General features: G+C 44.7%; 1 protein-coding gene across 1 annotated transcript in view; it reads left to right on the top strand.

Moving 5' to 3' along the window:
* Positions 1-4,322: 4,322 nt before the first annotated feature.
* Positions 4,323-15,309, top strand: part of LOC135097639 (calcium-dependent secretion activator-like) — a 267,744-nt gene continuing 256,757 nt past the window's right edge. Inside the window, exon 1 of the mRNA XM_063999592.1 lies at positions 4,323-4,468. Within this exon, the coding sequence (XP_063855662.1) occupies positions 4,395-4,468 (74 nt within the window). The 5' untranslated portion in view covers positions 4,323-4,394. The remainder of the gene's footprint in view (positions 4,469-15,309) is intronic.

Consider the following 15,309-nt stretch of genomic DNA (forward strand, 5'->3'; position numbering starts at 1 on the left):
CATGCCACCTATTAAAATTCTTCGCAATGATGTTTTCCATGCCCTCGCTGGCCTAAACGCTCGGAAGGCTTATGGACCTGATGGGGTCCCTCATATTGTTCTCCGAAACTGTGCCTCCGTGCTTGCACCTTGCCTAGTCAAACTCTTTCAGCTCTGTCTGTCAACATCTACCTTTCCTTCTTACTGGAAGTTTGCCTACATTCAGCCTGTTCCTAAAAAGGGTGACCATTCTAATCCCTCAAACTACCGTCCTATTGCTTTAATTTCCTGCCTATCTAAAGTTTTTGAATCTATCCTCAACAGGAAGATTCTTAAACATCTATCACTTCACAACCTTCTATCTGATCGCCAGTATGGGTTCCGTCAAGGCCGCTCTACTGGTGGTCTTCCGGCTTTCTTTACTGAGTCTTGGTCATCCTCTTTTAGAGATTTTGGTGAAACTTTCGCTGTTGCCTTGGACATATCAAAAGCTTTTGATAGAGTCTGGCACAAAGCTTTGATTTCCAAACTACCCTCCTACGGTTTCTATCCTTCTCTCTGTAATTTCATCTCAAGTTTCCTTTCTGACCGTTCTATTGCTGCTGTGGTAGACGGTCACTGTTCTTCTCCTAAATCTATTAACAGTGGTGTTCCTCAGGGTTCTGTCCTGTCACCCACTCTCTTCTTATTATTCATTAATGATCTTCTAAACCAAACTTCTTGTCCTATCCACTCCTACGCTGATGATACCACCCTGCACTTTTCCACGTCTTTTCATAGACGTCCAACCCTTCAGGAGGTAAACATATCATGCAGGGAAGCCACAGAACGCTTGACTTCTGGTCTTTCTAAAATTTTTTATTAGGGCAGAGCAAACTTGGTATTGTTCAATGCCTCAAAAACTCAATTCCTCCATCTATCAACTCGACACAACCTTCCAGACAACTATCTCCTCTTATTCAATGACACTCAACTGTCCCCCTCTTCTACACTGAACATCCTCGGTCTGTCCCTTACTTATAATCTGAACTGGAAACTTCACATCTCATCTCTAGCTAAAACAGCTTCTATGAAGTTAGGTGTTCTGAGACGTCTCCGCTAGTTTTTCTCACCTCCCCAGCTGCTAACTCTGTACAAGGGCCTTATCCGTCCATGTATGGAGTATGCTTCACATGTCTGGGGGGAGTTCCACTCATACTGCTCTTCTAGACAGGGTGGAATCCAAAGCTTTTCGTCTCATCAACCCCTCTCCTCTAACTGACTGTCTTCAGCCTCTCTCTCACCGCCGCAATGTTGCATATCTAGCTGTCTTCTACCGCTATTTTCATGCTAACTGCTCTTCTGATCTTGCTAACTGCATGCCTCCCCTCCTTCCGCGGCCTCGCTGCAGAAGACTTTCTTCTTTCTATGTCCACCTCTCTAATGCAAGAGTTAAGCAGTATTCTCAATCATTCATCCGTTTCTCTTGTAAACTCTGGAACTCCCTGCCTGCTTCTGTATTTCCACCTTCCTATGACTTGAATTCCTTCAAGAGGGAGGTTTCAAGACACTTGATATTCATCAATTTTTGACCACTCCTTTGACCCTTTTATGGGACTGGCATTTCAGTGGGCATATTTTTTTTTATTGGATTTTTGTTGCCCTTGGCCAGTGTCCTTCCTACATAAAAAAAAAAACATGGAGATACTGGAGGCACGTGATCATGATGGGCTGTGGAGCTGTCCTGCCCTCATCTCGTGCTCTTTGCAACGTCCTCCAAACATGTCCAGACAAAACCTTCTTGTAGAAACATCATGTTGTGGAGAAAACTGAACACGAATGGCACGAAGCACAACATAACACATTACGTAATGTTACTTGGTAGCAACAACTCTAAGAAATTAATTTTCTAGAATCAATAAGCGAGAAACTAATTAAGACTTGAGGATTGCTGGCATCAAGTCCCTGTCAGTTCTAAACTCTACTTAATTTCTGATGCCGCACATTCATCATGATTTACTTGGTAGTAACAGCATTAAGAAATTAATTAACTAGAATTAATAAGCGAGAAACTAATTACGACTTAGAAATTGCTGGTATAAAAGACCCGTCAGTTCTAAACTCTACTTAATTCCTGATGCCTAATGGTCATCATGATGTGTGCCTCCTTATTAGAACGACCGCCATTCACACCTGCATGCCTCACACACACATAGAACAGCGAGGCCTGTTTAAATTTTGATCATCATCATCTTCTGTGGTGCCATACCCCTGAAGACGTAGGCGACCATAACAGACCACTCTCTTCGCAATGTTCAACCCTTTGACTGCTATTTAGTACATTTTTCCTTTATTGGTAATTACTTTGAGACATCTGTACTTGTTCTACAGCCACCTCCAATCTTTAAACTGGGTAGAAATTACAAAATCTGTTTTTTTTTTTTTTATCCCCATCTTTTTTGTAGATGCTTACAAAGATTTAACGCGTTACTTCTGATGTTGTTAACTGTTTCGTATTGTAGTGAAAGGGTTAAGGAATTGTGACAAAAAAATACCTAGTGCAAAAGATAAATTAGGTGCCAAACAGAGTAGTCATCGAATTCCTTACTATCTACCACTTGGATACTTAGATCTCACACTCATTGAACGATCAGGAACTCAAAGATTGTTCTTGCTTCTTTCATGGGATCTTTGCTCCTTTTTTATTATCTTTCTAAACATTTTCCTCTCTTCTTTTCTATTATCTTTCCAAGCACTTTGCCACCATCTAAGTTCCCTTTATAGTTTCCATGTTCCATCAGGGGCTTACTGTGTCTCATCCTCCCTCTGTAACTTTATTTTTGGCTTTCATTTATACGGTTTTTCTCACTGGTAGATCCTTTGTACATTATTGTGTAATCTTTTCTCTTCAACCTTTTTCTTTATGTGTTTCCCAATCTCTCTCTCTCTCTCTCTCTCTCTCTCTCTCTCTCTCTCTCTCTCTCTCTCTCTCTCTCTCTCTCTCTCTCTCTCTTTCTTTCTTTCTTTCTTTCTTTCTTTCTTTCTTTCTTTCTTTCTTTCTTTCTTTCTTTCTCTCTCTCTCTCTCTCTCTCTCTCTCTCTCTCTCTCTCTCTCTCTCTCTCTCTCTCTCTCTCTCTCTCTCTCTCTCTCTCTCTGCCTTCGTCCCAGCACATATGCTCATCTTTATTTATTTATGTAAGGATTTCATCACATTCATATTTGTTGTAACCTGTCTCCATGCTTTATTAAAATATTTATCTTATATTTGCCCTGGTGTGTATTTTTTTTTCTTAAAGTTGTAAGAAAATTTACTGTCACATTTTCCGCGTACTCAGTCTCTCTCTCTCTCTCTCTCTCTCTCTCTCTCTCTCTCTCTCTCTCTCTCTCTCTCTCTCTCTCTCTCTCTCTCTCTCTCTCTCTCTCTCCACCGGGCTAAAAAATTGTCTCCATAAATCTCTTCCGGCCACCGATTCTTCCCATCTATCCCTTCCACATAACGAAGTGAGAGGGAGAGCAAAGTTAGTTCCGTGAAAGGTGTTTTCTTTTAGTGTTAGTAGATTTAATCTTTAATTATAAATGGGGTAGTGTTTGTAATTAGGGTAATGTAATGTTTAACTAGTAATTTAAAAAGGCGTGGTTTGTGATTAATAAAGAAGTGAAGATGTGATCTAATAAAGGAAAGGAAACTTTTCTTATTACCGAAGGGAGAGCGCGATGTGTTTAATGAATTGGAAAGCTAAGTTTGGTGAAGGCAGTGGAGTTTTCAGATAATGAAGGGGTGTATCGTGTAATGAATGGGAAAGAACAATACCAATTAAAAGTAACAAAGGACAGTGGGTTTTTATTACAGAAAAGGGTTTTTTTTTTTTCGTTCAGTACAGGTAGATGCTTTGTATGATGAATGAAAGGGAACATATGTGACTAGTGAGTGACCTGGGCGTGCTGGTGAAACAGACAAGAAAAAAAATGAAAGCAAAGCAGAATGTCGTAAAGAAGATTAAAGAACAAGAAAATTTAAAGAGACGATGAAAGCAGCGTGTAGGGGAAGGGGTGGAGAGGAAGGTGGAAGGAGAAGACAGGAAAAGCTTTAACGTTAATCTGGTGTTGGTAGTATGGGAAAGAGGAAGGTGGAATGGAAACACTGAGGTGGAGAATGAAAATGTGAAAGGAGAGAGAGAGAGAGAGAGAGAGAGAGAGAGAGAGAGAGAGAGAGAGAGAGAGAGAGAGAGAGAGAGAGAGAGAGAGAGAGAGAGAATAGTTACTACTGTAATTGGTAGATGAAGTAAATTAATAAGCCTAGCAATAATCATTGATACTCACTTTGTCTTTTCCACAGAGCTTTCTGAAAGGAGAGCTGCAGATAGCAGCAGACGAAGCCTTCATCAACGCCGTGCAGTTATTATGAGATCTTCCTCAAGAACGAGCGCCTCGCTTCCATGGTGACTTCCGGTGCCTGCTCCCAGCATGACCTAAGGGAGGTCTTCAAACACAACGTGGAAAAGAGAGTCAGGTGAGTGTTGGCGCCAGCATGAGCGAGGTCATGTGTGCCAGGCAGCACGTCACCCCATGATGATATGTACTGGGCAGGATTGGTACCTCCACCAGGGTATCTCCTAGGGTGGCTCCCTTGCTGATTTGGTAACTTCCTGACTGATGTGGATCGTCAAAAATGGACAGTGCCAATATATTGTTGCAGAAAATATCATCTGAAATATTCTGTCTTTATATTAATGGTTTATTATTTTTAATTAACTACAAAAATAGTAATAGAAAATGCTTACTGCTTCAAGTGTTTTAGTTTATTACGATACCAAACAGACGAAACAGTATTTATTGGATCATTTATACAGTTCAAGATGGTTGCATTTCAACACCGACCGACTCAAATTGGGGCGTATGCTATGGTCTGGATAAACTGTCAGATTCACCAGCCAACTGAATTTTACACAAAAGTTGGCCAGCTGGAAAAAAATCTTCATTCAAGTTTGCTGTTACTTCCCTCTCAATCACACACCGTGCATTTCAGACATAACTCCGTCATAAACTGTTATGGTCGACCTTATACTCCTATGGACAACTATAAAATGATGCTAATACTGGGTTCAACCTGTCTTAGCGCTGCTAATGACTTTTAGAAGTGTGTCAACACAATGGCAACATGGCCGTACGTACCACAACAGGAGGGCCTGCACGCAGAAAGAAAGTCCCCACACACTCTCTGTGCATGTGCGTGGTCTCGCCACGTGATTGGTTGCCACCTCATCAGTTAACCTAACTAACCTAACCTAACTTTAACCCAACTTTAACCCAACCACCCTGTACCAAATTACTGGATAGGGTCTCTTAATTTTATTATAACACATTATTTCCGTTAGGTTAGGTTAGTTAGGTTAGCTGATGAGAAGGTGGCAGCCAATCATAAGGCAAGACTTCTCACACCAATCACGAGGTGAGACTGCTCGCACATGCGCCGACTCCTGTGTGCAGGCCCTCCCACCACATGATCCTCAGCATTTTTTTTTCTTTTCATGAATACAACAATAAAGATTGGTAATTATAAGTAAATAATGTTCTTTGCGACATAAAGTATAATTATAAATCATTGCAGAGAGTGGTACGATCAGTTTTCTTAAGCATAACCAAACCCCTGCCTTGCGCCATCCGCATGTGTCGGGCTCCTTCTCCTCTGCAAGTGGCCACGCCAGGACGCCATTGGTAACCTAGTGCTTCGCTCCTCCAGCCCGGCAGTGCAGTGGGCAGAGTTTTTCGGTGTCAGCCAAGGGCAGGACGAGTGTGTTAGTGACTACTTCGTACGGGGCGCCCAGAAAGTCAATGACTGCGCTTTCGAGTGTCCCCAGTGCAGCCTCAACCTCTCTGAGTACTTGCTATTGAAAAAGCTTGTGGTAGGCATCCGCGACACGGGCCTCAAACAGCAGGTGTATCAAGCGTGTGACTCGTTAGGCAGTGTGGACGCCCTAAGGGCCATGTGTTGTGCATATGAGGCAGCCCGCCAACACACCACAGGCGTGGGCGGTTGGCGGGAAAGCAGTCGCGCGGCTGGCACCGTGCGGGCCGAGAAGGACGAGGACCAGACGCTCGACGCCGCCGCTGCCACCACCTCTGGCAAGACACAGCCCTCACGTACTTGCTGGAACTGTGGTACTTCGCACGCCCCTGACAGAGCTTCCTGCCCAGCCAGGGAAGCAGTCTGCGTCGCCTGTCGTAAGAAAGGTCACTTCAAGAGGTGCTGCAGGAGCTCCAAGCGCCCACACGGCACTGCACCTGCCAACGCCGTCTCGGGATCAGTGACAACGGCAGGCGCGAACGTGTCCCGCCAACCCACCTTAGAGGTAACAGTGGCGCTTGGCAAGGGGGCCAAGCACCGCACAGCAGCTGTGGCGGACACCGGCGCCCAGGTGTGCGTCGCGGGGGCGGCCCTCCTGTCCAGTCTCAACATACAACCCACGCAGCTACAGGGACGTGCAGGCTTGCGGGATGTAGCGGACTTGCCCTTACGGTGCCTCGGATCGTGCCGGTGTGACATTTACCTTGGTGGCCATGCTACACAGCAAGAAGTATACTTCGTACCCTCAGCCAGGTCGCTGTTCCTGTCACTGAGCGCGTGCAAGGAGCTGGGGCTGGTGCCCGCCGGCTTCCCTCACCACTCCCTGCCGACAGTGCAAGCAGTGGAAGCGCGTGACACGACCGCCGAGTCTGCTCAGCCGCCTGCCAAGCCCGCCACGATACCATTCCCGCCACACGAGGAGCACGTACGACGGCTAGAGGAGTGGCTACTACAACACTTCTCGGCCTCCGCCTTCAACACCACAAGGAGCCCGCTGCCCGTGATGGACGGCGAGCCTCACCACATCCACCTGGCACCCAACGCTGTCCCCTACGCCTGCCACACGGCCGCCTCGGTGCCGAAACACTGGGAGGACGAGGTGAAAGCCCAGCTTGAAGACGACGTACGGCGAGGCGTCATCGAGCCCGTCCCAGCAGGGGAACCCACGGAGTGGTGTGCCTGCATGGTTGTGGTAGCAAAGAAATCAGGGCAACCGCGGCGCACCGTCGATTACCAGCGCCTCAACGCCGCATGCCGCAGAGAGACACACCACACCCCCGCCCCCTTCGACATGGTGTCTAGTGTCCCCAAACATTGCTTCAAGACAGTGGCTGACGCTTATTGGGGGTACCACCAAGTCAGGCTGGACGAGGAGAGTCGAAGTCTCACCACCTTCATCACCCCATGGGGGAGGTTCCGGTACCTCCGGACCCCCATGGGCCACTGTTCTGCTGGCGACGCATACACAAAGCGCTTCGATGACGCCATCCAAGGCATCGTGAGGAAGCACAAGTGTATCGACGACACCCTCCTCTACGACAGCAACATCGAAGACGCATTCTGGCACACGTACGAGTTTCTGGCGACCTGTGCAGCCAAGGGGATTACTCTGAAGCCTGAAAAATTCCAGTTCGCACGGAGGGAGGTGGATTTTGTGGGTTTTCGCCTCGGCTGGGAGGAGTACAAACCCACAGACGAGCGCCTAGCGGCAATCAAAAGCTTCAGGATGCCTGACAAGCCCTCCATCTCAAAAATCAGGTCGTGGTACGGGTTTGTCAATCAACTTGCCCCATTCCTCGCCACAGCCCCAATCATGAACGCCTTCAGGGAGCTCCTGAAGAAGTCGTGCGGAAAGGCTGTGTACTGGGACGAGCACCTGCAGGAGAAATTCCGCCGCGCTCAGGACACCATATGCCAGCTTGCAAAGGACGGCCTGGCATATTACGACAAAACCCGCCCCACAGTTGCCCTCACAGACTGGAGCAGGGAGGGCATTGGATTCATTATCCTGCAGCAGTTCTGCCACTGCTCGTCTGCTGCCGCTCCTTTCTGCTGCAGGGCGGGCTGGCGTCTGGCCCTGTGCTGAAGCCGCCACCTCACGGCCGCCGAGACTGGTTACGCCGCGGTAGAGGGCGAGGAAACCTTGGTTGTGGTGTAGTGCCTCCAGAAAGCCCGGCTGTTCTTGTTGGGGTGCCCGAACCTCACCATCGTCACCGACCACCGCCCTCTTACCAAGCTACTGGGGGACAGGGCCCTCACAGAAGTCATCAACCCACGACTCTTCCGGCTCAAGGAGCGAACGCTACAGTACCGCTTTCAAGTCAAATATCTGCCAGGAAAAAGGAACGCCGCAGCCGACTTCCTGTCCAGGTACCCAGCCCTCAGAAGCCCCACCACAGACACCGACGCCAACCTGGATGCCAACCTGGATGAGGACCTCACCGAGGCAGTAGCAGCCATGGTCATCGCCACAGCCGAACACGAGGGTCACGTTCTCGACGAGTCAGCGGTAAGAAAATCTGCAGCCGACGACCCTGTCTACCAACTACTACTGGCCAAAGTGTTGGCCGCGGACTGGCACCTGCACAAGGCGCAAGAAGTGGCCTGCCTGCGCCCGTTCTATGGCGTGAGGGACCGGTTGGCAGTCTCTCAAGACCTTGTCACATACGAGTACACCTTTGACCAGGATTGTGTGCGACTCGTGATTCCTGAGCCCCTCCGCCCACAGGTAGCAGCAAACTTACACGCTGGTCACCAAGGGCTAGATTCCATGCTGCGGAGGGCAAGGCAATGTGTATATATATTGGCCTGGGTTGGAAGGGGACCTGCAGCACTACCGGGCGTCGTGCACGTCATGCGAGACGCACGCTCCCTCTCAGCCCTCAGAAACACTCGTCATCACGCCGCCCCCAAAGTACCCATTCCAATCCACAGTGGCGGACATGTTTCAGCATGAGGGGCACACCTACATGGTCTACGCTGACAGGCTCACTGGATGGCTAGAACTCGCCCATTTCCCACACGGTGCTACATCTAATAAAATCAAGAGTCAAATGAGGCAGTACTTCACGCGATGGGGCGCCCCGGAACAGCTGTCCACTGATGGGGGGCCGAACCTGGCGAGCGAGGAAATGTCGGAATTCCTCAAGAAGTGGGGTGTCTTGCACGCCTGTCCTCAGCACAGTACCCACAGTCAAACGGGCGGGCCGAAGCAGCGGTCAAGACGGCCAAAAGAATCATCAGAGCCAACACAGGTAGCGGGGGCTCATTGGACACGGACAAAACCTCCCTCGCTGTGCTGCAGTACCTTAACACCCCGCTGCGATCTGTCAACAAGTCCCCCGCCCGACTTGCCACTGGAAGGCAGCTGCGTGATGGCGTGCCAACGGCCCGACGACATTACAAGGTGGACAGGCACTGGGGAAGGACGCTGCGTGAGAGAGAAGTGAAAATGGGGGAGGAAGGCAACACCCTGATGGCAACCTGCACACCCAGACAGCTCCGGCCCCTGTCCCCCGGCACACGAGTAAGGATGCAGAACCAGGCCTCGGGCACGTGGGACCGCACGGGCTTGATCGTGGAGATCGCACCCAGGAGGCAGGTGCGGCGACCGGGGTGGCTGAGCGACTATGTGTAACACACACACACACACAGACAGACTTCAGGCCAAGTAAAACCATCGTTCTTCTAGTTTGTATTTTGTATTATTATTTTCAAAGGTATTGTTCTCTTTTTGTTCTTCACCCGTACGTGTATACTTACCTCCATTCCAAGTTTAGTTCGTTCCCCTCCCGTGCCGTCGTAGCCCGTTATGCTCATACACATATCAGATTAATGTGTTGCAGGCACACATTTATCTTACGGGGGGATATTGGATATATTATTATTTGTACATGGTGTACGATATGTTTTCCCGGCGGCAAGCCAAGCACTGCTTGTCGCCAAGAGTGTATCCTCAGTTCCGGGCCGAGCCCAATAAAGGAGAGATGTGTGTCCCTGTGTCTCGCTCCCCTGCCTAGCTATCTTACAAACACTATGGAGGATAGGGCCCTGGAACCATCCCTCCACCACCAGGAGGCAGCACAACTATTAAACTCCTTCATTTTCCACCAAATACAAAAATGTGCAAGTAGACTTTACGTATCGTGTATCTTGTGGGTAAGGTACTTAAAGTGCTTAAAAAGTCACCTACCTCAGTTTTTTATGGGTTTTTATGATAACTGAGACTTGTAAGACATATTTCTTCTATAGTCGCAAGCTAGTAATTTCTGAACTAGAGGAATTTTTCAATTGTTATTTGAACCACACGGGCTATAATGGCAGACCTGGTCAGCTCTTGTCTCTTCATGGTCGACACTGCTGCCACCTACCGATCTTCTTCAGCACTAATATTGAATGCTCCAATCACATTTGATAATTTCCTTACCTCCAGCTGATGACATTAGCAATAAAGAAAACTAATAAGGTTTACTAGGTTAGGTAAAGTTAGGTTGTTAGGTCAGGTTAGGATAGATTAAGTTAATTATGTTGGGTTAGGTTAGGTTCGTTTAGGTTAGTTAGATTTGGTTAGGTTTAACATTTTCTTGATGATTTAAGTTTCTTGGGTTTCTGTGATTCATTCAGTGTGGGCCTCATTCTTCTGTCAGAAATCATTTGAGGGAGCAGACAAACTAGGCATTTCTGATAGAAATGAGCCTCAAATTTATGTAAGTCAAGTAAAAACGAAGAAGAAAGTAAAATCACCATTGTATGGAAGGACTGGTACAAAGCAAAGATTTATCCAAATTTGCTTTTCGCAGATTTAAGATTCTGAGGCAGCACTGTACAATTTGTCAAGTCAAGTTTATTTGAAAGTTTTCTATTCTTTAGTGAATTAGAAACTCAGTGGCTAACTGAGAACTTTTTTGATGAAGATTATAACACATGTTTTTTGGCACATGTGTAAAAGTGTAAAGAAATAGTACAGGTTGAGGTGGTAGTATTAGCACTGTAGTAGTAAGCATACTCCTGGGTGTGATATGTAAAAGGCTGGAACATGCTAGTTCATTATGTTGATTGTCAATTATACGTAAGAATTTTTGTGCTTGTGGTCAAAACTTCATAAGGCAGTGGTGGGGAGATGTTTGTTGTGTGTGTCAAACTCTTGATTTGTTAGTTAATTACTTGAGTACTTATCAGTGAGGGTTGCTTCTGCTGGTTATTGCACTCACCTGCATCAGTCATCCTTTCTGATATAAATGTCTAATACTTCAAATTATTTTTTATTTATTTTTTTTAATATTGTAATGCTTATTGGCTAACTTTGGTAATATGTACAAAGAGGAGAGAACATATTGTAATGTGTTTCACTTTGCAATGACATATTGCTTCAGGTAAACTTCAGAAGTGCAGTAGACATATTAGAAAATTTAGAAACAGTGGTAAATTGACATGGAGTCAACTGTAATAAAATATTATTAAAGAGACAGCCATAAGCTGTAGTTCCAAGCAGCAGCTACCCAACGAGCCACCACTTAACAGCTTAGCAGTACACTTTTACTTTTGGGCTGTTGTTCTTGAGTACTACATTACTGCCCTTTCTTATTATGAGACCATTAATTTCCTCAGATCTTAAGTAAAAGGGAATAACTGTGATTACTGGAGTTATATACTCAAGTGCAGCAGAAAGTGGAGAATAATAAGGTGGGGTAATACTCGCCATGTGCAGTCACCTGTGTGCCATGAGCCCATGACATGAGGTGGCATCCCTGAAGGCTTTGTCCTCTGATTAGGATTGATTTCAAAGGTCAAGGAAATTATGTCAGGTTCAAATGGGTTTGATTCCTATTGATGGTGCAATTGAAAAATAGAGTCATTATGAAAAAATACTTTTGAAAACTCCAGTAACAAGTTACCAGTACTAGGATGCCAATACATTTCAGAATGTGGCCCAAAGTACTTCAGTTTTGTTAAATACTCTGAAGAATATTCATAAATTTTGGAAGTACTGCACGTGAAAGAATCTTTATAAATTTTGGAAATACTGCACCTGTGTATTGTCCTGTTACATTGTCTATAAAGTAGGGAAAGGTGATGATAAATTTGAATAAGTAGATGAAGGAAACTGTTTACCATAGTGACTACCTAACTATGGTCTGCATTTTAAATATTCTATAAAGTAGGGAAAGGTAATGATAAATTTGAATAAGTAGATGAAGGAAACTGTTTACCATAGTGACTACCTAACTATGGCCTGCATTTTAAATATTCATCTCCAATAAGCCATTCAGAGAAAATCTGTGTTTGATTAGCAGCCCTGCTACTACTGCCCCGTAGTTTTATTGAAACTCTGCCTTCCTTAAGAAATACTTATATTTCTTCACTTAACTTGTTCTTTGTTCTTTAATCTTTCTCTCCTATCTTTCTATGTTCTTTATTCCTTTCTCTTTGTCTTTTCTATTTTCTCTAATTTCTTTTTCTTTTCTTATTATCACATTTTTCATCCTTATTTTCTTCAGTTATTTTGTTTTTTTCTCCATTCTCTCTCTCTCTCTCTCTCTCTCTCTCTCTCTCTCTCTCTCTCTCTCTCTCTCTCTCTCTCTCTCTCTCTCTCTCTCTCTCTGCAGTTGTAATCAGTCCCAGTAATGCAAAGCAGGTCAGCACAGCCCCTTCCTGGTGGTGTGAAAACAATTTTTTTTCCTCCCATATCAATTGTTACTCCTTCCACCTTTGAGGCAATCTTTTTTTTTCCACCTGACTTCCTTGTGTTGTTTTTCTGCTCCAATGACTAACATCTTTTTCTTCTCCTTTTGCCATTTCTCTAGAGTCGGGTTGGTGCCAATTGTTTCTGTCTCTTGAATCTTCCTCTGTGACTCCTATCCTTTGCAATTCTACTGCAAATCCATCCCTCCATCTCACTCTCTGTCTTTCCCCCCACCATCTTTTTCCCTCCCTTGTGCAAATCCTGCTGTTCATCCTCTCAGTGGTGTTATTAGTGCACTTCATCCCCTTATGTTTGTCATTCTCTCATTTTTCTCTTTGTCTTGTTCACTTCACATCTCCTCCAACTCGCTCCATCGGTACAGTTTTCATCATGGTTCTGTTATTTATTCGCTAGTTGGGTTGGTACCTTGTAGATAAACCACATCTAGGCTACATCAGCACTCGGTCCATCGTTCTATATCAGTTTTCGCTAGTGTTCCTTGGTACTTGGTCCATCGGTACAGTTTTCTTTGTAAGTTTAGCTGTAGTTTCTCATCACACAGTCTGTCAGTTCATCATATGTTCAGCACTCAGTTCATTGGTTCATGTTTCTCAAGTGTTTTTCAGCACTCAATCTGTTGCTTCGTTATAAGTTCCACTACTTATCAATGGAACACGGTTCATTGTAGATTACACTTGTTATTCTCAGCTCTCAGTTCTGCTAGTTTTCCTCAGCATTCAGACCATCAGTACTGTTTTTAACCAAGTTTTGCTGGTAATCCTCGGTTCTTGGTCCATCGGTTCGTTATGTTTCCCTAGTTTTATTCAGCATTTGGTTTGTGTGTAGTTGAGCATAATTTCAAAATCAAGTCACTTATTAATGTATGTAAAAGTTGTAAAAACAGACTTCATAATAATTGAGTCTTTGTTAAAACACACATGGTAAACATCAGTTAGAGGAAGTCACTCTTAATGGCTTTAATGTGCATGTGAAATGCCATTTGAATAAGAAGAGCTATTAAATAAATTTGAGGTGTTTACAAGGATGGAAAATCTCATTGAAGAATAAATAACAGTGGTGGTGATCAGAACAGGAGGATATGCTTTGTGAGTCCCTCACCACAAATTAAACATCACTGGGCTCATCTTTTCTTCCAAATAGGTACTTATTAACAAGTACTATATTCCCCAGTATCGAAGATGCTTCACACTCGAGAATACCCCAATTTTGACAAATTTGAAAAAAATAAATAATGCAAGAATATTAGAGTAAAAACAAACAATCCTAAAAACTAAAAAAACATCACACAAAATATACAAAACAAACAGCAGTCATTGAAAATCAGGCCACATGTCCTTTTTATGTTAGGAATTGTTACAATTAGTGAATCATGATGGCAGCCACCTGTTAGTGAGTGATCACAATACTCTTGTTATAAATCAGATTTGCTGGTAAACCCTTTTAACACATCACAGTTTCACTTCTTTTGTAACTTTATGGTATTCCCTTAAAGTTGGGCTGTTTGAGGAGAGTGAAAATACTGGCATTGTTGATACACATGTAAAATACCACTGACCTGCCTTTTTTTTTTTTTTTTTTTTTTTTTTTTTTTTTTTTTTTTTTTTTTTTTGTAGGAGGGACACTGGCCAAGGGCAACAAAAATCCAATAAAAAAAATGCCCACTGAAATGCCAGTCCCATAAAAGGGTCAAAGCAGTAGTCAAAAATTAATGAATAAATATCTTGAAACCTCCCTCTTGAAGGAATTCAAGTCATAGGAAGGTGGAAATACAGAAGCAGGCAGGGAGTTCCAGAATTTACCAGAGAAAGGGATGAATGATTGAGAATACTGGTTAACTCTTGCGTTAGAGAGGTGGACAGAATAGGGGTAAGAGAAAGAAGACAGTCTTGTGCAGCAAGGCCGTGGGAGGAGGGGAGGCATGCAGTTAGCAAGATCAGAAGAGCAGTTAGCATGAAAATAGCGGTAGAAGACAGCTAGAGATGCAACATTGTGGCGGTGAGAGAGAGGCTGAAGACAGTCAGTTAGAAGAGAGGAGTTGATGAGACGAAAAGCTTTTGATTGCACTCTGTCTAGAAGAGCAGTATGAGTGGAATCCCCCAGACATGCGAAGCATACTCCATACATGGATGGATAAGGCCCTTGTACAGAGTTAGCAGCTGTGGGGGTGAGAAAAACTGGCGGAGACGTCTCAGAATGCCTAACTTCATAGAAGCTGTTTTAGTTAGAGATGAGATGTGAAGTTTCCAGTTCAGATTATAAGTAAAGAACAGACCGAGGATGTTCAGTGTAGAAGAGGGGGACAGTTGAGTGTCATTGAAGAAGAGGGGATAGTTGTCTGGAAGGTTGTGTCGAGTTGATAGATGGAGGAATTGAGTTTTTGAGGCATTGAACAATACCAAGTTTGCTCTGCCCCAGTCAGAAATTTTAGAAAGATCAGAAGTCAAGCATTCTTTGGCTTCCCTTCATGAAATGTTTACCTCCTGAAGGGTTGGATGTCTATGAAAAGACGTGGAAAAGTGCAGGGTGGTATCATCAGCATAGGAGTGGATAGGACAAGAAGTTTGGTTTAGAAGATCATTAATGAATAATAAGAAGAGAGTGGGTGACAGGACAGAACCCTGAGGAACACCACTGTTAATAGATTTAGGAGAAGAACAGTGACCGTCTACCACAGCAGCAATAGAACGGTCAGAAAGGAAACTTGAGATGAAGTTACAGAGACCAGTATTCTCAATCATTCATCCCTTTCTCTGGTAAACTCTGGAACTCCCTGCCTGCTTCTGTATTTCCACCTTCCTATGAC

The sequence above is a fragment of the Scylla paramamosain genome, unplaced genomic scaffold, assembly GCF_035594125.1.
Source record: "Scylla paramamosain isolate STU-SP2022 unplaced genomic scaffold, ASM3559412v1 Contig27, whole genome shotgun sequence".
Lineage (NCBI taxonomy): Eukaryota > Metazoa > Arthropoda > Malacostraca > Decapoda > Portunidae > Scylla > Scylla paramamosain.